Raw genomic sequence first — 27,703 nt, forward strand, 5'->3', positions numbered from 1 at the left:
CCTTCGTAACGCTACGACTTGTAACTCTATAGTTTTTCAAATGCTTACGAACGCCATGGTGCTACGAAGGTATCCCCAGTCAAAGTAAACTTATCCTCAGTACTTTTCGTTACACTCCACTACTGAGTCTAACAAAACCTGAGGTCGCGTCAGGTAACCTTTGAGATTGACCAATCAGAACACAGCTTACCAAATCGCGAACGTGCACATTCGCACATACATTTTGAACTTTTTATCTCGAAAAGGTTCGTACCCGAACAATTCCGAATGCTATTTAGCGCTTCCGGGTGATGCACACGGCGTACGTGCAACCATGACATCGGTAAACAGTCTCTGAAGATGTTATCTTGCGGAAACATTAGCTAATGGTAAACATGTCAACAGAAACCCCGAAGCGTATACACTGTAGGTCAAATAACTGTGTTATATGCGATTTTTTGTTTGTGGTGAGATCTGTGTCAGTGACCAGAATATTTTGAAAGTCCCTCCGATCCCTAAATAGTAGCCGTTGTCTGATTGGTTAAATCTGTTTAACCGTCTCGCGTTTGATTGGGCGGTCATTGGTCGCTCAAAGGTTACCTGACGCGGCCTTCAACTAGGTTTTGTTAGGCTCAGTGGTGGAGTGTAACGAAATACACGGAGATTAAGTTTACTTAGACTGAAGGTATGATACAGATGGAATTTGCTTAATTCACGCCACCATAACATATGCCATTTGGCGACCGTGAAATTGGACAGATGCGTACGCATGCTTGAACTTGCTCCACACAATGTCTTTAGCATCCGCCCAATTTTGATCAGCATCGATATCAGACCTTTCGATCAGTTGTCCAGCGACAAGAGGGTGGTCGACTGTGTCATATCTCATGGTAAAACGCGTTTCCCCTGATCGCAATAATGCGTTATCACCCCTTTTCTTCTGTCACACTCAGAAATGGCCAACGGATCGCGAGAGGAGAGGATTATAGACTCGTGTTAACCCGTGTATGATCCTCTCCTCTCACTGAGGCATTTGCATCTCACAGACCCGTCATCACTTACAGGCACGTTCGGATTGTACTGACGATGTCAGTTATTTGTGAGACTGTCGATTCCGGCTGGGCGTCACCACTCCAGGGTCGCCGATGCCTATTTATAGCACTTCTTCACATAGGTATTGTATAATCTGTATAAAACACATGTGGAACGAAACGTTCTCGCGACACCGGCAACCCTACAGGAACTCGGCAATGGTCTCACTGAGGAGTGAAATTATCTCTCCTTGGCAACAAGCTTGGCATTTACTGGAAGCATTAGACAATGATCCCATCACGTGGATCACATACTCACTATTTACAGTTCGGGTGTTTGTTGTTTTTATTTGTTAGCGTTATTGTTTTAAGTTTCAGATTTGTCAGACTTTTTTTTCCAACGAAAGACACATGAGCATGTTGTGTACAGCCCATTTCACCACTCACGCTGACGGGGTGATAAATATCCACATGAGTTTTTGCATTGTGGGTTGATGGCAACGGACTTTAATTCTTACCAAATATCTTTACACAATACTTTCTTTGGTTATTTCGAACCGTGAAATAGGCCTTCAGCAACCCATGCTTGCCATAAAAAGCGAGTATGCGTGTCGTAAGAGGCGACCAACGGGATCGGGTGGTCAGGCTCTCTGACAGAACGTTCATGTTGTTGATCACTGGATTGTCTTGTCCAAACTCAATTATTTACAGACCGCCGCCATATGGCTGGAATATTGCTGAACTCACTCACTTTATCACTCACTCACTTTATTTCAACAGATGCACACAAGTTGATGTATTTTTATACGTGGTAACCTGAGCAAACTATGAGTAGTATATGATATAAGGCACACAACATATACTTATTCAAATAAATGATTGTTCAAAGATAACACAAAAAGCTAAATTATTCTAATGTGGTATGCAACATCCTGTCCACAAATGAATTAACACGAACGAAAAATTATATGTTAATGTGAGTATCGTACTTCTCACGCACGAGCTATTCAAGACACATGCACACAGCGGGCACCTAGGTACACGGCTATATACAACTAGGTCACTCCTAGGCCTATCAGTACAAATATACTGGCCAAACCTGTGGTTGTATAGATCACAGGCAAACTGTAGCGCTCATGGGCTGCGCAGCATAGAGAAAATGACTAGTCTTCTCTACATGCGCTCGCATATAAGAAGACTTGTCGTATTCTTTATGCTGCGCAACCCCATTTGCGCTACAGTTTGCCTGTGTATAGATGCATTAGCTGAAAAATTAAAAGCAGTTATTAGGATTGCATGAATTGTGATCATAAGTGATGACTTGAGCAACCAAATCAATGTCTCATGGAAGTATAGCATGATTATTATGATTGTCATAATCTGTTTATATAACATCGAGTTACTGAGGTTGCTTACAAACGCTTTTTCCCTCGGTAATATAATGTCAAAGTGAAAGGCACTTCGTATTATCAATCTCAACTCTGTGGGGATCATACAACACTGATGTGCTGGTGACATTAGCCCTGTTCCAAAACTGCACTTAATGCTAAGCCCATGCATGTCTAATAATTCTATCCCTTAAAGGGTATCTTCCCATTATGACTACTCCCAGTTTGACTGCTCATGGACATGAACATATGATGGGGGCACCCCTACACATTGTTTGTTCTTTGTTTTGGAGATATCCCCTCTGCTCGGATTAAAAATTTGTAAACCTATAGTACAAGTTGTTTGTTTTGAAATTTTCGACATAGCCCCGTCAAATTCCACTCAAACTGCAGAACGCAAAGATAATCTCAATATTTGCCTAGCGCGATTATGTCGTGGAATTCATTGCCCGCTGGGGCTGTTAAAACTGAATGAATTTAGAACCATGGTAAACCCAACAGAAACTCGTAATTACTTTAATTGTAATTTTGGGGTCAACTGATCCATTGTCGTCTCAAGCTCGGTTGTAGTGATATAAACGCAGACAGATTTAATGGACATATATCGGAAACATCCAAGTGTTCTAGAAGTCATTATAAGAAGACGTTATTCACGACGCTTTTATACGATTAACTATCAAACTGGTGTATTTTCATATTCAAGGACACGATGTGAAAACTAATTAATACGTTAACGGCGCGTTAAGTAACTCGAGACATTCTCAAGACATTACACCAGTTCATTTCCAAAAGAAACCGCTTGCAGTGATTATCACCTCCGCATATTTCCCATGTAACACAAGATTTATATAGCTTGATTTTCTGCTAAAGCTCATTTCGTTGCAGAACACTATAACGAAACCTATTTGTTATTCAATCATTTATCTGTTATTTTGTGTCAGTATTGCCCTTTTGTTGTCAAATTATTCCCGTTATGTGCCCAGCTGTTGGAGCAGTGTACTTGAGCGGCTTGTGTATAAGTCACCAGGCTTGTCGGTCTTTCTAGCGACTGACTGAGTATGGTTTTACGCCGCCTTTAGCAATATTCCAACAACATCACGGCGGGGGACACCAGAAATGGGCTTCACACATTTTACCTATGTGGAGAATCGAACCGGGGTCTTCGGCGTGACGAGCGAACACTTTAACCACTAGGCTAGCCCACCGCCCCTCGGTCTTTCTAGGTTTCAGCATTGACGAAACAAAAATATGTTTAAACCATATTCCACTGAGTGGTCAATGTGGACCCATCACAGTGTTTACAACGTCCGCGTCGTTTGTGCTGCCCTTAGTTCAAAATATACAGCACAATAACTCTTTATTTCACTGACTAGGTTGTGAAAATGATGTATCCTGTAACTCAGTTTGTGTGTTTTCTTGATCTCTTCCACCTTTGTAATTAGCTGAATAGATATCGTATGAACTTGGTACAGCTATAATCGTTTTTTTTAAGTGTTGATGGAACAGTCTACATTATGAACAGAGACCTTGTAATTATACACCACTCGATTGGAGCAGGTTGTGTATTGGACGAGTAGTCAAACTGGGAGTAGTCACAGTGGGAATGAACCTCTGATACAAGCAAGTTAGATAAGCGGACAAGACGTCAGTCTGTTAGGGGATATTCATATTTTTCAGAAATTATTTAAACAATACTTATTACCCTAGAGACTTGTGCAAGTCTATGATGACATGTCACCACCCTGAATTTCTAGAGGGAATTCACACGTGGAGACCTATCCTCAACTATGTTCAGATGTAGTGTTGGCTGATCCGACACAATCATTAGCGCTGAAGGTAATCCTATTTTATTCTGTCTGACTAATTACACTGATATCTGATTCCAAGGATACATTTTTTTCTAGTGGATATGTCTGATGTTTTCCTCTGATATATAATTGCAGCTAATAAGGAGCAGTGGCGTTTCTTTCGTTTGATACACAGTTCGTTCATTTCTTGTTAAGTATCAGTATATACAGAGTGAGTGAGTGAGTGAGTACAGTTTTACGCCGCACTCTGCAGTAGTCCATAAATATGGCGACGGTCTTTAAATAATAAAGGCTGGGCCAGACCATCTAGTGATCAACAGCATGCGCATCGATCTACGTAATTGGAAACCGATTACATGTGTCAACAAAGTCACCGGGCCTGACAACCCGATCCCGTTAGTCGCCTCTTACGATAAGCATGGTCTACTGAAGGTCAGTTATAATCCGGATCTTCAGGGGTATATGCACCTTGACAGCATATACCTTCATGTGAGTTTTTGTGTTACAAGCCTCTGTGTCTATAACGTGAGCGGTGCTCAATCTCGAAAACATTGATTCAGCTTTATCTACTTAATCTAGTACAGGTAGAACCAGGTAGAACCTGTTTCACATCCCCAATCAAACGAAAATATCCACTAATAATCATAGGATCAGCCAAATCAACCTCGTGTTCCGAAAAAAAAGATATGCCACAATACATCAGGTCATTTGCTGCAACATGACAAGAATGACTATCTCTTAATGACAACTTAATGACAACAGGGTTGTAAAACATCAGCCAGTGACTCTATCATCAAATTCTCGTTATGAAATTCGGTATTTCGAGACCAAGTATCTTTTCATTCCCAATCGATCACGACCACGTGGAGAGTTCAGACACCCACAGACATAAAACTAAATGCAGCTATCGAAATCAGTCTGTTGTGTGAAGTAACTCACGAAGCATCTGAACATGTATGTTGACAAGGGTGAGATGGTGTCTGGAGTGGATTGTCTCCCTTTGGAAAGCCAGTTACATTGCGAATTTACACCTAACCGATCAGTTTATCCAAACAACCCCCAGTATACCCTCTAAATTATATTCATGTCTGGACATCATGTTTGGGTCCAGAGATACTTCATAAGTCTCTTTATCATAAAATCATCAGCTTCTATTTGAAACTGATACACAGAGGCCTTCTTAATGTTTTGGAATTTGTAAAGGTCACCTGATTTTTCCAGTCACTCTTATGGAATTCTACATGGTAGTTGGGATATGGAACTTTAACACAACATTACGCTGACCATCCAGTTTGTACGGCTAGTATACCGTGAAAATTCGACGAGAGAGGACGTGAGATTCACGTGAACGGAAAGTCCGACATAACGCTGGTTTACCATGACTGTCTGCCCTAGTTTTACGCCGCTTTTAGCAGATTACAGCAACACCACGGCGGGGAACATCAGACAGGCCATGATTGTGAAATCGACAAACCGAATATGTCGGTCTGGAAGGAAAGTCCTGGCCTAGCCGGTAGTTGATGACATCAGTAAACGAGTCATAGTCAACCAACTAATACACACGATACATATACATCCGATCCTAATTTGTCCGTTCTTAGGATCACCCGACTGTGGTACACACAGCATGGTAAGGTTAGACCCGTGACGATCGAGATTCGAGCCTATGCTTGTCATGGAGGAGATCTAGAAATCGGTCATCGTATCCCCGTTACGTAAAATGATACTCATGATGTCAATCACCGGATTGTCTTGTCTAAACCCTGTGTCTAGTATGTACAGACCGCCGTCGTGTAGATGTAGTACGGCGTTTCACAACACACCGACATATAGGGCGAGGTGTACGATGAACTGCTGGGTCAGTTTGGTCTCACCTGCGAGAGGTATTCCCAGAACTTGTCCTAGACCATTCACAAAAAACGTTGCGGCCCAGATGTAGTTCTTGACGGTCCCTGATGGAGCTAACAACGACGTCGCCGAAAATAGCAGCGTCATGGTGATGCCGTCAGTGGCTCCGTGAACTGAAAATATGTAAAGTTCTTCTTGCACAAAGTATATGTTCTATCTTCTTGTTTATGTTCTTGCCCCATTCACCAGCACGTCCTGAAAAAATATTTTGTTTTAAATTCATTTTCTGATATACGATGATTCAGAGCAGCCGCTTGACCAATATGGATGGCACTACATTTGTTATTATGTTTTAGGGTCTGTATGACTGGCACTGTGGGTACCATTCTGTCTACTGTAGCAGTTTCATCTTTGGAATGCTTGACTCAGAACTCCAATGTTGCTACCCACATCACGTAAGTTCTTTATGTCCACCCTCCTCATAAAGATAAAAAAGAATTTCACATTTCTTCGTGGTCCGTCTTTCATATAATACTTATCAGACTACATTTTGTATATTTGGAGAGAAAACAGAACTATTTCACAGGCCGGAATCACAGAGACGGAATTTATAGACGGACATGTTTCGGTGTCTATCTGTTTTCAAGTATCAGGTGACATACTCACTGATATATGTTGAAATGTCACAGGCAATGACGCCTAGATTTAGCGATTTAGAAGATCTTTTGCAAAATACTACTCTGGCATCTGCCAGAGTAGGTTATAATTCCACATAACTATACACAGTGCGCAATATATTGTGATTAGAGGTCGAGGAAACTTCCTCACAAAGGGCGAAGTAAGATTGTTACGTCTGTGCTGTAATGAATATTCTTACTTGTACAGTTCACAACACAATGAACATTCTTACTTGCACAGTTCACCACCCAATGGTCATTCTTACTTGTACAGTTCACCACACAATGAACATTCTTACTTGCACAGTTCACCACATAATGGACATTCTTACCTGCACAGTTTACAACACAATGAACATTCTTACTTGCACAGTTCACAACACAATGGCCATTCTTACTTGTACAGTTCACAACACAATGAACATTCTTACTTGCAGAGTTCACAACACAATGAACATTCTTACTTGTACAGTTCACAACACAATGAACATTCTTACTTGCACAGTTCACAACACAATGAAATTCTTACTTGCACAGTTCACCACACAATGGTCATTCTTACTTGTACAGTTTACAACACAATGAACATTCTTACTTGTACAGTTCACAACACAATGGTCATTCTTACTTGTACAGTTCACAACACAATGAACATTCTTACTTGTACAGTTCACAACACAATGAACATTCTTACTTGCACAGTTCACCACATAATGGACATTCTTACTTGTACAGTTCACCACACAATGAACATTCTTACTTGCACAGTTCACCACATAATGGACATTCTTACTTGTACAGTTCACCACACAATGGTCATTCTTACTTGCACAGTTCACCACATAATGGACATTCTTACTTGTACAGTTCACCACACAATGGTCATTCTTACTTGTACAGTTCACCACACAATGGTCATTCTTACTTGCACAGTTCACAACACAATGGTCATTCTTACTTGTACAGTTCACCACACAATGGTCATTCTTACTTGTACAGTTCACAACACAATGACATTCTTACTTGCACAGTTCACAACACAATGAACATTCTTACCTGCACAGTTTACAACACAATGAACATTCTTACCTGCACAGTTCACCACACAATGGTCATTCTTACTTGTACAGTTCACAACACAATGAACATTCTTACTTGTACAGTTCACAACACAATGAACATTCTTACTTGCACAGTTCACCACATAATGGACATTCTTACCTGCACAGTTTACAACACAATGAACATTCTTACTTGTACAGTTCACAACACAATGAACATTCTTACTTGCACAGTTCACCACATAATGGGCATTCTTACCTGCACAGTTCACAACACAATGAATATTCTTACTTGCACAGTTCACCACACAATGGTCATTCTTACTTGTACAGTTCACAACACAATGAACATTTTTACTTGCACAGTTCACAACACAATGAACATTCATACTTGCACAGTTCACATCACAATGAACATTCTTACTTGTACAGTTCACAACACAATGAACATTCTTACTTGCACAGTTCACAACACAATGAACATTCTTACTTGCACAGTTCACCACATAATGGACATTCTTACTTGTACAGTTCACAACACAATGAACATTCTTACTTGTACAGTTCACAACACAATGAACATTCTTACTTGCACAGTTCACCACATAATGGACATTCTTACTTGCACAGTTCACAACACAATGGTCATTCTTACTTGTACAGTTCACCACACAATGAACATTCTTACTTGTACAGTTCACAACACAATGACATTCTTACCTGCACAGTTTACAACACAATGAACATTCTTACTTGCACAGTTCACCACACAATGGTCATTCCTTCTTGTACAGTTCACAACACAATGAACATTCTTACTTGCACAGTTCACCACATAATGGACATTCTTACCTGCACAGTTTACAACACAATGAACACTCTTACTTGCACAGTTCACCACACAATGAACATTCTTACTTGTACAGTTCACAACACAATGAACATTCTTACTTGCACAGTTCACAACACAATGAACATTCTTACTTGCACAGTTTACCACACAATGAACATTCTTACTTACTTGCACAGTAAACAGCTATGAGTGTGTTGTTCCTGACGAGGGTGAGAAGTCCAACACAGACGGCGATCACCGAGCAACTCAGCACATACACAAACAACAGGTAACGCCCCACAAAGTCACCTGCAATTATAACAATTCACAGGTGTTCCTTAAACGTTTCAGAATGATAATTTTATTTAAAACCAAGAGGCCAGCATGGGCATGCTATTCTTTCACATTTATTACAACAAAAACCACAGATTCGCATTTGAATGAATGGGTTTTAGTTTTACGCCGCATTAGTAATATTCAGCGGGGGGGGGGGGGGGGGGGGGGACACCAGAACTGGGCTTTACACATTACACCCACGTGAGGAATCGAACCCGGGTCTTCAGCGTCACGAGTGAACACTTTAACCGTGTGGCTACCCAGCAGCCCCATACTCGCTTTTCTAACAAAAGCGGATGTGAGATCAACGATGACACCAGGTGCTTGCGAAAGGCATTGGCAGCTCTTTGTCCATGGCACCCACCACTGCCAGAATTATCATTTAAATCATGGGAGTGGGTAATGACTCTGAAGAGGTTTTCATATTTACAAGATAGGTAGCCAAGGCCTCACACAATAGTGACTGACTATTTATCAATCAGTTTCAATATCCGGGTTATAAACTCTAGATGTCAACAACACCGATGACAAGTGTCCATGTTTAGCACACGCATATCACATTTTCACACGAACTGTATGTTATTTGTCTATTTGACATATGCTATGAACGATATGTAAGATTATCAGTCAACGTCGATTCGAAGAAAGCACCTGTCTATTTAATGGAAACGGACATATGTCAGGCTTGATATCAAGAAACGCCCGCCTTTATATTTCACTGCAGTAATTTAGCTAATCGCAGGATGTAGGTTCATTAACCTGAGAAAGCCGTAGCGAAACTGAAAATGGCTTCTGCCATCCCCTCGTAACTCATACACATGGCAGCCACGCCCAGATCCATTTTGATAGATTCCATGTACTGCATCTGAAAAGCACAAGGAAAGTTGTTCATTTCATCGAGCGACCATTATCCACCATTATCCACACCAGAACGTCTTATTTAGTCATTAGGGGCCAAGCTACCTCAATATACATTCTCTTAATCTGGACCTTTGAAAAATAATCTGTCTATCCCCTAATCACTAAAATTTGATACATCTTATGGGATTTCCATAATTTCATATGTATTGTTTCATGATAAAGGTCATTCGTAGTTTACATTCTTCATTTTACTTTTTAAATGGCTTGAGTTGAAATTATTAAATATTTCAGCTTTCACTTGCAGTAATATGCGATTTTAGAGAGCTACATATACCAGCCTTTAAGCCCCTTGAAGATCCATGTAATTATTCATCATGAACCTATGTCTGACATAATCTGGTGGTCTGGTTGGCTGACGTGATTGACGTATGTTGCCTTATCTTATTGGTAAAATGGATAGAACTATCATGTCACCTTCCTTTTAGTTAGTAGAAATGGATAGGCCACTGCAAATGATAATGATCCGCTGACTCCTTAACGACGGGCCATTATCAGTTCTGGGGTTAAATCACGTCACAGCAGGTGACGCTGAATAACGTCACAGAAAGTCAAAGTCATAGCGTACGGCAAAGGTCGAAGGTCATTCTCCACAATGACTTCATAAAATCTTGTTCCATGACCTATCAGTGTGGGTTCAACAGCCTGTTGTGAGTTCTTTGAAGTAAATACAAACTTAAATTTATGACATTGTTTTGTCTTTTCAAATTCCATCCATTTTATCTATTATATAGGCAACGCTACTTTTCAGTGCAATATCATTCGCAGAGGACCACGGTCTTTCCAACTTTTCTTTTTCGACGGACAGTTAACTGAATACCTACAACTGATAATGTCCTGGAAAACGTTGTTGCCCCTATACTAACTGTGTCAGTGGGTGCTCATGATGTAAATCACAGGGTTGTGAGTCCAGATTCAAATATTTACAGACGGTCGTCAAGTTAATCGGAATATTGCTGAGAGAGACGTTAAGCGACAAACAAATAGAGCATTGCTCTCCGAGCACCAAGCGCTGTCAATACTCCTCAGATGTGCACACAACGAGAATTATGAACAGGCGAAAAGCGGGGTATTGTGGGAAAGGATTCGAAGCGTGATGTGAACGTAAAAAATGGACATCACGTTTCAGATTTCAGTAGCCGGGAGGTTTTAGATTAAAAGGATTAACAGGTCTGACCAGCGTACGGACTATGTGAAATAGGACACGGTGTAGCCATGTGGATATTTACTTTTAGATGGCTGTGAAAGGTGATGAGACGGATATGAACAAAAGGAACTAATGTTCTCTGGCTTTCACAGTGTACGCGGTAGAATGTATTATATATATGTTGTTGCGACGTATTGAAGAGACCCATTTTCTGGACATGGTGGTATTATTGCGCGCTGGGGTTTTAATGTATCATGTTTAAATAACATCGGTGAATGAGTGAGTCTAGTTTTATGCAGCACTCAGCAATATTCCAGCTATATGGCGGTGGTCTGTAAATAATCGAGTCTGGATCAGACAATCCAGTGATCAACAACATGAGCATCGATCTGCACAATTGGGAACCGATGACATGTGTCAACCAAGTCAGCGAGCCTGACCACCCGATCTCTTTAGTAGCTTCTTATGACAAGTAGAGTCGCCTTTCACGCCAGGAAGGGGTTGCTGAAGGCCAGTTCTACCCCGGCCCTTCACGGGTCTTCAAATAACATCATATAATGATGTTGTTTTTTCATCGACATCATCAACTATGTAGTATATCATTAAATGAGTGAGTGAGTGAGTTTAATTTTACGCCGCTTTTAGCAATATTCCAGCAATATCACGGCGGGGGACACCAGAAAATGGGCTTCACACATAGCACCCGTGTGGGGAATCGAACCCGGGTCTCCGGCGTGACGAGCGAACGCTTTAACCACTAGGCTACCCCACCGCCCCAATTAAATGAATTGATAGCAGTAAATCTGTCTTTACATGACATGAAATGAAATGAACTAATGATGTCGGTTATTTTGGATAATAATGTATCGATGCAATAAACCGGTAAGTTTGGTATTAGGATCTAAAAGTATTCAAATGAGCTCACCCAGTAAGGACGCCATTTAAACTCCATACATCGATTCAGTGTGTCCTGCGCAATAAACTATTTACTACCTTCACCAGTATTTTGTAAAGTTTCCAATGTGTCGAGGGGCAGTGGGGTAGCCTAACGGTTAAAGCGTTCGCTCGTCACGTTGAAGGCCCGGGTTCGATTCCCCATATAATTACAATATCTGACGCCCATTTCAGGTGTACCCCGCCGAGACGTTGCTGGAATATTGCTAAAACTGGCTTGAAAGCTCAACTCATTCACTCCACTGTGTCGAGAATTCTTTAGACAAAACGTAGGAAATAAGCGTGTCCTACTAATTCTTCCCTGAACGATGTTACTTTTGGCGCGAGTGATATTTTTAAGAACACAATTTTATAATAATTATCCTTGTGTTTCGGTATCTGAAATATCGTGTATTAATAACAAAGTTAATAAAGGGCATATGCAGTACATGCGTCAAGATCCGTGAAGGTCTGGGGTAGGATAGGCCTTCAGGCAACCCATGCTTGCCTGAAAAGGCGACTATGCTTGTCGTAATAGGCGACTATGCTTGTCGTAAGGGACGACTAACGGGATCGGGTTGTCAGGCCCGCAGACTTGGCTGGCACATGTCATCGGTTCCCAGTTGCGCAGATCGATGCTCGTGCTGTTAATCACTAGATCGTCTGGTCCAGACTCGATTACAGACCGCTGCCATATAGCTGGAATATAGCTGAGTGTTGCGTAAAACTAAACTCACTCATGTGCGTCAAGGGATTGTATAACACATTTTTATTCCCAGTGTAAAGTTGTCATGATTCGCAAAAGTACCAGAGCATGGCTGTAAACACAGTTTATGACCGGAATAATTATGTCAAGGCTTCACTCCTCCTCAATTATCCTCCATATTCATTTACACATCAATGAAACGAATCAACGATAACAGTACTACTGGATGAATATCTCGTAAATGTTGATGTCGTGTAATCGAATGACAATATCATTACAAGAACCCAAGATGTCTCTGTTGTTTAAGACTTGGTACTTTCATGCACAGACAGAGTTGCGTTCCTTTGTTGCAACAGCATCGGCATTCGTCCTCGGCTTGTCCCGGAACATCACGAGTGGGACACGAATTGAACATCCACTGATTTGGGGTTACGTTTGCTCTTACAATTTGGACCACGAACTGTCCCACTTTGGTGAGTGAGTGAGTGAGTGAGTTTGGTTTTACGCCGCTTTTAGCAATATTCCAGCAATATCACGGCGGGGGACACCAGAAAATGGGCCTCACACATTGCACCCATGTGGGTCTTCGGCGTGACGAGCGAACGCTTTAACCACTAGGCTACCCCACCGCCCCAATTAAATGAATTAATAGCAGTAAATCTGTCTTTACATGACATGAAATAAAATGAACTAATGATGTCGGTTATTTTGGATAATAATGTATCGATGCAATAAACCGGTAAGTTTGGTATTAGGATCTAAAAGTATTCAAATGAGCTCACCCAGTAAGGACACCATTTAAACTCCATACATCGATTCAGTGTGTCCTGCGCAATAAACTATTTACTACCTTCACCAGTATTTTGTGATACTTTGGTGTTTCTGCAACATCTAATATATGCATTCACACCCTCAGTCACCAATTTGATCACGAATACTTACGAAGTGCACTTTAGGTACGTATATGGCGAACGACAAGAGGAATATCCCTGTGGTCCAAAGGCACGTGTCAGTTATCAAGCTTGCCGTGCAAGCAACATATTGATGACCCGAGTTTCCGTCTATATCTTCATACTGTTGTGGAGTCCTCTCATCTTCTGGAATTTCCGTTCGTTTCCGCATGATGATATTACAGAGAAGTCCCACCACGAGCATAATCCCCGCGTATATTCTCATGGTATCTCGCCAAGTGTCCGGGGCCACGCGATCAAGGTGCGCACTTAGCGGGTTCATCAGCATGGAACCTGGAAAAAAATCATGTTTGTTGATTCGTCATGTAATCTATACAAACAAACCATACACTCCACAAGATGCTGATTACGTCATTCCATGGAATTCTAGAAGGTACACTGTACGTCTCGTTGTCGTCATTTCAAAAGCAAAACAAACAAAACGAGCCACAATTATAGCTAAAGCGCAACACGCGACAATACGACAAGGCGATAATTCGGCCATTTGTCGCATTGTCGCTTGTTGAAAAATCTTTTTCTATTCATACGAAAGGGTGACATACGACACAGCGACAATATTCAAGGCCAAAATATTTCGCTTTGTCGCATTGTCGCTCCATCTAAGATGTTTAGAAAAAGCCTAAAAATGCGCCACAACGCAGTCATTGAAAATTGTAGCTATGTCGCCCTTTGGATGAATAGAAAAACATTTTTCAACACGCGACAATGCGACACTACGACAATGCGACAAATGACCGAAATGTTGCATTGTCGCACTGTCGCGTGTCGTACTTTGGTTAATTTTGCCTCATTTTGCTTGTTTTCTGAAGGGAGACAACACGACAATGCAACAAGGTTGCAATGTCCCTTCGAGGGTTCCATACCATTCAGATGATTGTCATGCATGGAATTTACGACGGCCCGAGATCTTTGATCGCGATGTCGAGCGCCGTTCCAGCTATCTGGGGCCACGTTCTCAAAACTACCTTAGCTTACTGTCATGCTGTGAGACTCATAAGCTTCTTAGTGCTAAGTTCGCTTTGTGCATGTGAACCCCTGTAGTCTGTTACGATCAGAGACGAATGGAAGTGGTTTTATCTGTCGTTTTGATATTGACATTTGATATTGATATTGACAGAGGGAACAGAAATAGCTTTTCCGACGTTTGCAGAAGTATTTGAGAGCATGGCCGGTTGCCTCTTTAGTCAACAATATTCCAGCATTATCACGGCGGTGTACGAATAATCGAGTATCATCCGGACAAAGTGGTGGATAACGTCATGAGCGAGGATCCACCTTAGGACGATGACGCCAATACACACACCACGTGTGGCCACCCGATCCTCTTCAATCGACTCATACCAATTTTAAGGGGCAATGGTTATCTGTTCAAGAGTGCGTGAGTGAGTGAGTGAGTGAGTGAGTGAGTGAGTGAGTGGGTTTAACGGAAGTATACCAGTCACATTGTGGCGAGATATAATGAGTGTTGACAGCCAAAGGGATGCAGATCTCACGTGTTTCTCATCGTGAATATCCTGGGTAGCATTGGTCTTCAGTAACTCATACTGGTCGTAAAAGGCGATAAAGGCATCGGGTGGTCAGGATCGCTGACATGGTTGACATATCACAGTTTCGTAAATCGATAATTGATTGATAATCACTGGATTGTCTGGTCCTGACTGAATTATTTACAAAGCGTATAGTTGGAATATTGCTGAGTGCAGCGTTGAGCTACAAACAAACAAATAAACATATGAATCACGTGTGCATCACTCTTGAGGGCCCAGAAACGGGCAGTGACGAACCTGGACACGCCATCACGGGAAACTGGACTTAAAAGACCCGGATTAATACTTTCTTGCTGGAGCAATTGCGGCCTGCTCAAGAAAGTGTGTATCGTCACGTAGCTATCTCTATGTTTAATGCTCGATGTGATATACGACTCACGACGCCAAACCGTTACTATGTCTGGATACATTCTGCTGACAGTTGTTTGATTCTGCCTCTTCGGCGTGATTCCTTTTCAAAATGTTACCAGCTAAAGGTTGGAATTGTCTTATCATCGAATGAACTAAGAATCAGATAAGCGACTCAGTATCAATCCCTTGACAAGCATCCTCTCGTTGTGCCAACAGATGACAAATCCCCGACTGATTGTAAACTGTTCCACTTTAAATTAACACCACGCCAGTCACAACTCTTTGATACTCAGGCAATGGCGCCGTGGGTCCTATCTCCTCGGCAACGCCGTCGCTAATGACGTTTCAATAATATGCGGTACGTCTATTTGTTCTACGAGGGTACGCGGTGGGTGACAAAGTTCCAATGATTAGAACATAGTCCCTAAACAGATACAACTTCTGTCTGTTTCCTGTTTTCTTTCGCGAAATTGAAACAAGGATTGTTGAAAAATGGATGGCAGATCGATAATGAATATATATAGGTAGAAAATGGTTTCTACTTGAAAGTAAATGTGTTGTTTATTTCCACGTGGCCTGTAGATCCTTTGATCTCCTATGAGGACGCTGGTTAATGAATTGACTCGCTGACACTCGCGTCTCGGTCAAGGCAGGTCAAGGAGATCCCTCGGACGGGTATCACTTACAATCCGATAAGCGAGTGAGCATGGTTTTACGCCGCTTCATGCAATATTCCTGCAACGACACGGCGGGGGACACCAGAAATGAACTTTACACATATTACCCCTGTGGGGAACCTAACCCAGGTCACCGGCGTGACGAGAGAACGCCTTAACTACTAGACTAACCCATAGTCTCCAACTTCACAGCCTCAACTAACCCCTGGACTACCACCACCACGCGTGAAGATGTTGCTGCTTTGTCGCTTCAAACAAAGCAGAATTCACTATTACAAAACACGGACTCGCCCAGTCGTGTCAAGCTGTACTGTTACGAATGATCCTAGTTTCACTTGCCAACTCTACAAAAACTGATCATCTGAAGAAATCGGAATCCTTTCAACAATTCTTCATTGGTAAATCCTGTAGTTTGCTCGAATTACGTTTACTGGGAAATGCAAAATGTACTGACATCGCGTCTGGGTGGTAGCCAACACACGCTGAACACACTACCACGCAAAAGAAAGTATACGCTTGAAAGTTGGACTTGATCTAACACTTACATGGTCATCAAAACGTTCAACTCACCGAAACACTACAAACGAAAGGCCACAACATAACTATATATACCGAACCGCAAAAGAAACGCATTTTTAAACAGAAGACAAAAATGTGAATGCTTAATATTGTTTTGAGATTTCATTTTTTCGATTATTGAGGGGTTTTTTTTCTTCAGAATATGATACTCGTAATGTAAACACCATCATCATCATACTCTTCTTCTTCTTCTTCTTCTTCTTCATCATCATCATTCATGCTTTGATTACACCTAATTACGTTGATGTATGTGTGAAGACATTGTAAAATTACAAACCTACAGGACTCCCAACGTTCATCAGACTAGTTGCTAGGATGTGGTACTTATGTGACGAAGGGAAGTAACTCTCGATGAGGGCGTACGGCGAGTTCATAACGAGGCTGGATCCAACGCCGAAGATGACACAGTAGGTGAGAAATAGCCAGCTCAAATCTGTGATGAAAGACGACAGGGCCATGGCGGCAGATGACAATATGACGCCCACGAAGAAAAGCAGACATGTTGGCATACGCTTTTGTAGAGAGACAATCAGCCAGCAAAAAAGCCGATTAATGCCGAATGATATGGCGCCGATCCATGCTGAAATGGAGAGAAAGAGTAACGTAATGTGTTTTCTGATTCTCCCTGGTTGCCTCAGTTTGCTGTTCTGATTACAAACTGGTTCAAACCGAATCATTCAACAGGTACCGGTTTTCACTGGGAAATATTTGATACTCACTCAAGACAACTATTAGGCATTCGATACCACAAAGTACGCAAGTTATTCAAAGAAGTAGTATGGATCGAGACATTAACGGAAGGGAGTATGCAGCGCGACCTTCGAGATCCGGGCAGGACCTGCCAACTGACCTATTCAATGGGAATAAATGAATATTTTCCGCTTTAAATAGAGGATCTCACCCAAGTGTCTGCTGATATCAATGATATCAACACAAGATGATAGAGTTTCAAATACTCATGGCTTGCTGGGGATATCTCTACTTTTACATCTTTATCAACGAGTGTTTATATATTTGATATCAGAAGACACGAGGGGGGAATTCTATTTATTATCTCAAATCATTCTTCATTAGTTTTCAATGAAAGATTACATTTCTGAACACGTTACTGCCATTAGCCCCACAGTACATCAATGCCACAACATTTTGACGTCATCAAGTTAATGACAACATCGCATTGTGAGTCATGTAATTGATGGTGTCCAGGCATTGTACAAAATCTAATTTCATAGACAATATTACACTCGGTCTCATTACATACGAATTATAGGAAACTCGTTTCCTTCCTATGGTATCTGACTGAGCGTATAATTCGTATTTAATGAGACGGAGTGTGGTATTATTTATTACCCATGCATTAGATTGACAAAATACCATATTTTGTTATTTTACTGGTTTCAAACCGAAACCGGTTTCATGAAGAGATTGCGGAAGAGTTTTGTACGCTAGTACACTACTTGCATGACGTCACGCTGTAATGACGTCACTACATTGGTAACTGACGTCACGATGCATCAGTTGTGATCACCTCGTACAGCCCTCTACAGTGAACTACTCAACAGATCCTCTTTTCCTGGTGTACAGCTGTTTCACTGGTGGAACATTGCGTTTCTGTATTTGAACGGATATAACATCTCATTTCGACCCACAATTAAACAGCAACACGACAACGTTCGCAATCTGTACATGCCCTCAATGCATACAAGTTGTAGAACGAGTGGATTCACGTGTTTGTGTTGAATGAAAACGTAGTTACATTAGAACGTCGTCACGACACAGGTCGGCCCTATACGATCCTCACAAGGACTATCTCCAGTGGAGCACAATTTTGGATGATAAAGGGTTAACTCACAACAGGTACGTTTTTTTAAAATTATTTTTCAACTCAGAAAGACTAAGGCTAAATAAAAACAGTGAAATGTTTCTCGGGTATCGGAGCGTCATAACAATTTTTTATCGCCATTTAAAAAGAATAATTTTGACTTGGCCGCGTCAAGATCATCCATTTGTCCTTTTTAATAATGAGTGTCTGTAAGAACGAGTGTGACTGAATCTACTACTCATTAACACGTGCTAAAACTCCCAAACTGTATTTCTAAGAGAAAAATCAATGTGTTCCTTCCGCGTCACCTTTTTCCTATCAAACTTTTTTGAAAAAGGTCCTACCGCCCTCGTCACTTTTGAAGAAAACGTGCCCGAGAAACATTTATTTTTTATGCAGCCTGACATACAAAAAGAACTTATATAATGACGTAAGTAGTGGGAGCAGGTAGACTCTTGCAAAAAGAGTAACACGAGAGTGTCACTTTCAACCGTATCATTAAAGTGACTGTCAGTGGTATTTGCGCCCTTAACGTATAAGGCAAATACCCCAGTAGAAATTTGAAATCGTCCCTGGTAACACCCTCGTAACACCCTCGTAACACCCTCGTAACCTCCTCCATGTATCTTTCTTACACGTTTTATACAAGCATCATATTTTAAGTAAGCAAACCACCTTTTTTTGATTAAGTAAGATATTATTTGTTCGTTGGTCATGTTGGATAATATTAAAACATTTTCCCGTTTCTGCAATTGGGTGTGTGGGTGTTTGTATGTCTGCAATACAGATGTAAATATATATACAAAACACATGGGTTTTGGGTTTTGTTTTGTTTTGTTTTGTTTTGTTTTGTTTTGATTTGTTTTGTTTTTTGGTTTGGTTTGGTTTGGTTTGGTTGTTTTAGGGGCTGGGGGAGAGGAGGATCAAGGTTGTTGTTTTTGTTTTGTTTTGAACCATCCAATCCCCTTAGTCGCCTCTTAAGTAGGGGTGCTGATGATCAATTCCAAAACGGGTTTTCACGAGTCCTTTGCCATGAGCAGAGTCGATTCTACGAAATCCACTATATGACGGACACGTGTTCATGAATCATTGTCAAACAGCGATGATGCCAGGTTAGCATACTATTCCCCGTTGTGCCTATCATAAACACACGCAAAGACTGATCAACACTTCCCTGACACCAAATCAGGAACATATGGCACACGTGACAAAACTTCTTTTCAACGGAAATCATTTCTGTCACATATTTCCCCAATTTGTGAAAATATGATTTCCAGGACAAAATCTCTAACATGAATCCATGAATGGTATGTGTCTTTCAACATCGAGAGAGTTTCGTTTAGTAGGTTCTATCACAAAATTTCTTTTTTTCCGCTTGTCAATTTAAATGGGAGCGTTGGCGAAGGAGACAAGCACAAAACCGACTGAAACCGAATCGAACCTGCCATACCGTAAGGAAAATAGAACATTCAGTGGGTGTTTGGGGACTAAATTATGTTGCTTTTGTCAGACATTACAATACATAAGTGAGCGTTGGCGATCCAACCGAGTATGAAAACAACCCGCACCGAATTGTATCTATCTATCGCTGAGAAAAACAGTGGGTGTTAGCTATTGGAAACTGCGCTTTTGAACGAGACACTAGCTGTGTGCGAGCAGCTATGGAAGCATCAGTGCCACAGCCTGAATTTTTTTATCTCCTAATTAGGACTATATTTCCTAATTAGTACTTATTATCACCTAATTTGAACTTAGTATCTCCTACCCAGGATATAGTATCTCCTAATTAGGACTTAATATCTCCTAATTTGAACTTAGTATCTCCTAATTAGTACAAAGTATCTCCTAATTAGGACTTAGTATCTCCCAATTAGTACTTCTTATCTCCTAATTAGTTCTAAAGAGAGCGGGACAGTGGGGTAGCCTAATGGTAAAAGCGTTATCTCGTCACACCGGCGACGCGACTTGATTCCCCACATGGGTACAATGTGTGACGCCTGTTTGTGGTGTCCCCCGCCGTGATGTTGTTGGAGAATTGCTAAAAGCGGCGTAAATCTAAACTCACTCACTCACTCACCTCTAATGAGAGCCACTTTTTGTTTTGTTTGCTGCGTGTTTGTGCAATTGTTCAAATTGAGCCACGTCATTCTTTGTATTTTTACCATAAATATAATAGCCTCCTGTTGGAGCGTGGACTCATCACATAGGACAACGCGTGAAGTCTATGTGACTTGCACGCCTGTTTAGTAATTAGAATAGAGCATTAGTAAAAGCCTCAAAACCAATTACTCATCCTCGACCTTCTGAAAGAACGAGTGATTAATATTTAACGCTTTTCTTCAAATGTCTTAAACAACAATATGTGATTTTACAAATGTTCGTTGTCAGTGTAAATAAAAAATGATTATGATTCCCTTTGTGTTCTGTTACTCAGTCACTACAAGTTGTTCTTCTGAAATAAACACAGGAAACTCATTATTCGTGTTATCTGGGTGAAAAATGTTCGTAATGTTTTGTTGCACATATTTAAAGATGTAATTTTAGATTTTAAAGACAGTTTAGCTTTTACTATTGCTTATTATATAAATAAAATCTTTCGCAGGAACTGAGTCTGAGTAGGCAGCATGCGCATGGGCGTGATGAAGATGGGCAGAGGGTAGCCTAGTGGTACAGGCATTCGGTCGTTACACTGAAGACCCGGGTTTGATTCCCATAGGCCAAGTGGGTGCAATGTATGAAACCCATTTCTGGTGTCCCCAGCCGTGATGTTGCCGGAATATTGCTAAACAGGACGTTAAACTATGCTCACTCATTCACATTTTACACGTTGAGATCCCTACCAGAATAATATAGTTAATACAATTCCATCCCAAAAATGGAAACCCAAACAAGACGTTTCATTCTGGAAACGTCAGTAATCAATCTGGTGGCTTCCAGGCTTTTCAGGAAAAAAACGTTTCCTAATGTGGTGTGTTGTAGGAAGAGCCAACAAAAATGTACACAACATTTTTTTTTTTTTTTTTTTTTTTTTTTTGGGGGGGGGGGGGGGGGGGTGCGGGGAGGAGGAACAGGCACTCCTTGGTCCTGTTACTCATGTTACTACACGTACTGCTGGACATAACCCTGCTCCAACGTGGAGCTACTTTCCTACATTTGCACAAAGATTTGAGCTGTATCTGGACTGATGTCTACACGTATTGTTGGACATAACCCTGCTCCAACGTGGAGCTACTTTCCTACATTTGCACAAAGATTTGAGCTGTATCTGGACTGATGTCTACACGTACTGTTGGACATAACCCTGCTCCAACGTGGAGCTACTTTCCTACATTTGCACAAAGATTTGAGCTGTATCTGGACTGATGTCTACACGTACTGCTGGACATAACCCTGCTCCAACGTGGAGCTACTTTCCTACATTTGCACAAAGATTTGAGCTGTATCTGGACTGATGTCTACACGTACTACTGGACATAACCCTGCTCCAACGTGGAGCTACTTTCCTACATTTGCACAAAGATTTGAGCTGTATCTGGACTGATGTCTACACGTACTACTGGACATAACCCTGCTCCAACGTGGAGCTACTTTCCTACATTTGCACAAAGATTTGAGCTGTATCTGGACTGATGTCTACACGTACTACTGGACATAACCCTGCTCCAACGTGGAGCTACTTTCCTACATTTGCACAAAGATTTGAGCTGTATCTGGACTGATGTCTACACGTACTACTGGACATAACCCTGCTCCAACGTGGAGCTACTTTCCTACATTTGCACAAAGATTTGAGCTGTATCTGGACTGATGTCTACACGTACTGTTGGACATAACCCTGCTCCAACGTGGAGCTACTTTCCTACATTTGCACAAAGATTTGAGCTGTATCTGGACTGATGTCTACACGTACTGCTGGACATAACCCTGCTCCAACGTGGAGCTACTTTCCTACATTTGCACAAAGATTTGAGCTGTATCTGGACTGATGTCTACACGTACTACTGGACATAACCCTGCTCCAACGTGGAGCTACTTTCCTACATTTGCACAAAGATTTGAGCTGTATCTGGACTGATGTCTACACGTACTACTGGACATAACCCTGCTCCAACGTGGAGCTACTTTCCTACATTTGCACAAAGATTTGAGCTGTATCTGGACTGATGTCTACACGTACTACTGGTCATAACCCTGCCCCAACGTGGAGCTACTTTCCTACATTTGCACAAAGATTTGAGCTGTATCTGGACTGATGTCTACACGTACTGCTGGACATAACCCTGCTCCAACGTGGAGCTACTTTCCTACATTTGCACAAAGATTTGAGCTGTATCTGGACTGATGTCTACACGTACTGTTGGACATAACCCTGCTCCAACGTGGAGCTACTTTCCTACATTTGCACAAAGATTTGAGCTGTATCTGGACTGATGTCTACACGTACTGTTGGACATAACCCTGCTCCAACGTGGAGCTACTTTCCTACATTTGCACAAAGATTTGAGCTGTATCTGGACTGATGTCTACACGTACTACTGGACATAACCCTGCTCCAACGTGGAGCTACTTTCCTACATTTGCACAAAGATTTGAGCTGTATCTGGACTGATGTCTACACGTACTACTGGTCATAACCCTGCCCCAACGTGGAGCTACTTTCCTACATTTGCACAAAGATTTGAGCTGTATCTGGACTGATGTCTACACGTACTGCTGGACATAACCCTGCTCCAACGTGGAGCTACTTTCCTACATTTGCACAAAGATTTGAGCTGTATCTGGACTGATGTCTACACGTACTGCTGGACATAACCCTGCTCCAACGTGGAGCTACTTTCCTACATTTGCACAAAGATTTGAGCTGTATCTGGACTGATGTCTACACGTACTGTTGGACATAACCCTGCTCCAACGTGGAGCTACTTTCCTACATTTGCACAAAGATTTGAGCTGTATCTGGACTGATGTCTACACGTACTGCTGGACATAACCCTGCTCCAACGTGGAGCTACTTTCCTACATTTGCACAAAGATTTGAGCTGTATCTGGACTGATGTCTACACGTACTACTGGACATAACCCTGCTCCAACGTGGAGCTACTTTCCTACATTTGCACAAAGATTTGAGCTGTATCTGGACTGATGTCTACACGTACTACTGGTCATAACCCTGCCCCAACGTGGAGCTACTTTCCTACATTTGCACAAAGATTTGAGCTGTATCTGGACTGATGTCTACACGTACTGCTGGACATAACCCTGCTCCAACGTGGAGCTACTTTCCTACATTTGCACAAAGATTTGAGCTGTATCTGGACTGATGTCTACACGTACTGTTGGACATAACCCTGCTCCAACGTGGAGCTACTTTCCTACATTTGCACAAAGATTTGAGCTGTATCTGGACTGATGTCTACACGTACTGTTGGACATAACCCTGCTCCAACGTGGAGCTACTTTCCTACATTTGCACAAACATTTGAGCTGTATCTGGACTGATGTCTACACGTACTGCTGGACATAACCCTGCTCCAACGTGGAGCTACTTTCCTACATTTGCACAAAGATTTGAGCTGTATCTGGACTGATGTCTACACGTACTACTGGACATAACCCTGCTCCAACGTGGAGCTACTTTCCTACATTTGCACAAAGATTTGAGCTGTATCTGGACTGATGTCTACACGTACTACTGGACATAACCCTGCTCCAACGTGGAGCTACTTTCCTACATTTGCACAAAGATTTGAGCTGTATCTGGACTGATGTCTACACGTACTACTGGTCATAACCCTGCCCCAACGTGGAGCTACTTTCCTACATTTGCACAAAGATTTGAGCTGTATCTGGACTGATGTCTACACGTACTGCTGGACATAACCCTGCTCCAACGTGGAGCTACTTTCCTACATTTGCACAAAGATTTGAGCTGTATCTGGACTGATGTCTACACGTACTACTGGTCATAACCCTGCCCCAACGTGGAGCTACTTTCCTACATTTGCACAAAGATTTGAGCTGTATCTGGACTGATGTCTACACGTACTGCTGGACATAACCCTGCTCCAACGTGGAGCTACTTTCCTACATTTGCACAAAGATTTGAGCTGTATCTGGACTGATGTCTACACGTACTACTGGTCATAACCCTGCTCCAACGTGGAGCTACTTTCCTACATTTGCACAAAGATTTGAGCTGCATCTGGACTGATGTCTACACGTACTGCTGGACATAACCCTGCTCCAACGTGGAGCTACTTTCCTACATTTGCACAAAGATTTGAGCTGTATCTGGACTGATGTCTACACGTACTGCTGGACATAACCCTGCTCCAACGTGGAGCTACTTTCCTACATTTGCACAAAGATTTGAGCTGTATCTGGACTGATGTCTACACGTACTGCTGGACATAACCCTGCTCCAACGTGGAGCTACTTTCCTACATTTGCACAAAGATTTGAGCTGTATCTGGACTGATGTCTACACGTACTGTTGGACATAACCCTGCCCCAACGTGGAGCTACTTTCCTACATTTGCACAAAGATTTGAGCTGTATCTGGACTGATGTCTACACGTACTGCTGGTCATAACCCTGCTCCAACGTGGAGCTACTTTCCTACATTTGCACAAAGATTTGAGCTGTATCTGGACTGATGTCTACACGTACTGCTGGTCATAACCCTCCTCCAACGTGGAGCTACTTTCTTACATTTGCACAAAGATTTGAGCTGTATCTGGACTGATGTCTACACGTACTGCTGGACATAACCCTGCTCCAACGTGGAGCTACTTTCCTACATTTGCACAAAGATTTGAGCTGTATCTGGACTGATGTCTACACGTACTGCTGCTCATAACCCTGCTCCAACGTGGAGCTACTTTCCTACATTTGCACAAAGATTTGAGCTGTATCTGGACTGATGTCTACACGTACTGTTGGACATAACCCTGCTCCAACGTGGAGCTACTTTCCTACATTTGCACAAAGATTTGAGCTGTGTCTGGACTGATGTCTACACGTACTGCTGGTCATAACCCTGCTCCAACGTGGAGCTACTTTCCTACATTTGCACAAAGATTTGAGCTGTATCTGGACTGATGTCTACACGTACTGTTGGACATAACCCTGCTCCAACGTGGAGCTACTTTCTTACATTTGCACAAAGATTTGAGCTGTATCTGGACTGATGTCTACACGTACTGCTGGTCATAACCCTGCTCCAACGTGGAGCTACTTTCCTACATTTGCACAAAGATTTGAGCTGTATCTGGACTGATGTCTACACGTACTGCTGGACATAACCCTGCTCCAACGTGGAGCTACTTTCCTACATTTGCACAAAGATTTGAGCTGTATCTGGACTGATGTCTACACGTACTGTTGGACATAACCCTGCTCCAACGTGGAGCTACTTTCTTACATTTGCACAAAGATTTGAGCTGTACCTGGACTGATGTCTACACGTACTGTTGGACATAACCCTCTCCAACGTGGAGCTACTTTCCTACATTTGCACAAAGATTTGAGCTGTACCTGGACTGATGTCTACACGTACTGCTGGACATAACCCTGCTCCAACGTGGAGCTACTTTCCTACATTTGCACAAAGATTTGAGCTGTATCTGGACTGATGTCTACACGTACTGTTGGACATAATCCTGCTCCAACGTAGAGCTACTTTCCTACATTTGCACAAAGATTTGAGCTGTATCTGGACTGATGTCTACAAGTACTGCTGGTCATAACCCTGCTCCAACGTGGAGCTACTTTCCTACATTTGCACAAAGATTTGAGCTGTATCTGGACTGATGTCTACACGTACTGTTGGACATAACCCTGCTCCAACGTGGAGCTACTTTCCTACATTTGCACAAAGATTTGAGCTGTATCTGGACTGATGTCTACACGTACTGCTGGTCATAACCCTGCCCCAACGTGGAGCTACTTTCCTACATTTGCACAAAGATTTGAGCTGTATCTGGACTGATGTCTACACGTACTGCTGGACATAACCCTACTCCAACGTGGAGCTACTTTCCTACATTTGCACAAAGATTTGAGCTGTATCTGGACTGATGTCTACACGTACTGTTGGACATAACCCTGCTCCAACGTGGAGCTACTTTCCTACATTTGCACAAAGATTTGAGTTGTATCTGGACTGATGTCTACACGTACTGCTGGTCATAACCCTCCTCCAACGTGGAGCTACTTTCTTACATTTGCACAAAGATTTGAGCTGTATCTGGACTGATGTCTACACGTACTGCTGGACATAACCCTGCTCCAACGTGGAGCTACTTTCCTACATTTGCACAAAGATTTGAGCTGTATCTGGACTGATGTCTACACGTACTGCTGCTCATAACCCTGCTCCAACGTGGAGCTACTTTCCTACATTTGCACAAAGATTTGAGCTGTATCTGGACTGATGTCTACACGTACTGTTGGACATAACCCTGCTCCAACGTGGAGCTACTTTCCTACATTTGCACAAAGATTTGAGCTGTGTCTGGACTGATGTCTACACGTACTGCTGGTCATAACCCTGCTCCAACGTGGAGCTACTTTCCTACATTTGCACAAAGATTTGAGCTGTATCTGGACTGATGTCTACACGTACTGTTGGACATAACCCTGCTCCAACGTGGAGCTACTTTCTTACATTTGCACAAAGATTTGAGCTGTATCTGGACTGATGTCTACACGTACTGCTGGTCATAACCCTGCTCCAACGTGGAGCTACTTTCCTACATTTGCACAAAGATTTGAGCTGTATCTGGACTGATGTCTACACGTACTGCTGGACATAACCCTGCTCCAACGTGGAGCTACTTTCCTACATTTGCACAAAGATTTGAGCTGTATCTGGACTGATGTCTACACGTACTGTTGGACATAACCCTGCTCCAACGTGGAGCTACTTTCTTACATTTGCACAAAGATTTGAGCTGTACCTGGACTGATGTCTACACGTACTGTTGGACATAACCCTCTCCAACGTGGAGCTACTTTCCTACATTTGCACAAAGATTTGAGCTGTACCTGGACTGATGTCTACACGTACTGCTGGACATAACCCTGCTCCA

The 27,703-nt window shown here is 42.1% G+C and overlaps 2 protein-coding genes across 2 annotated transcripts in view; one reads left to right on the plus strand and one right to left on the minus strand.

Moving 5' to 3' along the window:
• The window catches only part of LOC137261629 (monocarboxylate transporter 13-like), a 51,603-nt gene that overhangs the window by 1,256 nt on the left and 22,644 nt on the right, over window positions 1-27,703 (minus strand). Inside the window, exons 2-6 of the mRNA XM_067799408.1 lie at window positions 17,067-17,369; window positions 13,607-13,908; window positions 9,720-9,825; window positions 8,814-8,933; window positions 6,081-6,227 (exon numbers count right to left, since the gene is read on the minus strand). Of these exons, the coding sequence (XP_067655509.1) occupies window positions 6,081-6,227; window positions 8,814-8,933; window positions 9,720-9,825; window positions 13,607-13,908; window positions 17,067-17,369 (978 nt within the window). The remainder of the gene's footprint in view (window positions 1-6,080; window positions 6,228-8,813; window positions 8,934-9,719; window positions 9,826-13,606; window positions 13,909-17,066; window positions 17,370-27,703) is intronic.
• Window positions 7,313-8,401, plus strand: LOC137261936 (uncharacterized). Its single transcript, XM_067799746.1, has 4 exons — window positions 7,313-7,399; window positions 7,533-7,546; window positions 7,731-7,842; window positions 8,390-8,401. Exons 1-4 carry the CDS (start codon window positions 7,313-7,315, stop codon window positions 8,399-8,401), a joined length of 225 nt encoding a protein of 74 aa, XP_067655847.1.

This window comes from Haliotis asinina, chromosome 14 (genome assembly GCF_037392515.1).
Source record: "Haliotis asinina isolate JCU_RB_2024 chromosome 14, JCU_Hal_asi_v2, whole genome shotgun sequence".
In the NCBI taxonomy this organism is placed as follows: Eukaryota; Metazoa; Mollusca; class Gastropoda; order Lepetellida; family Haliotidae; genus Haliotis; species Haliotis asinina.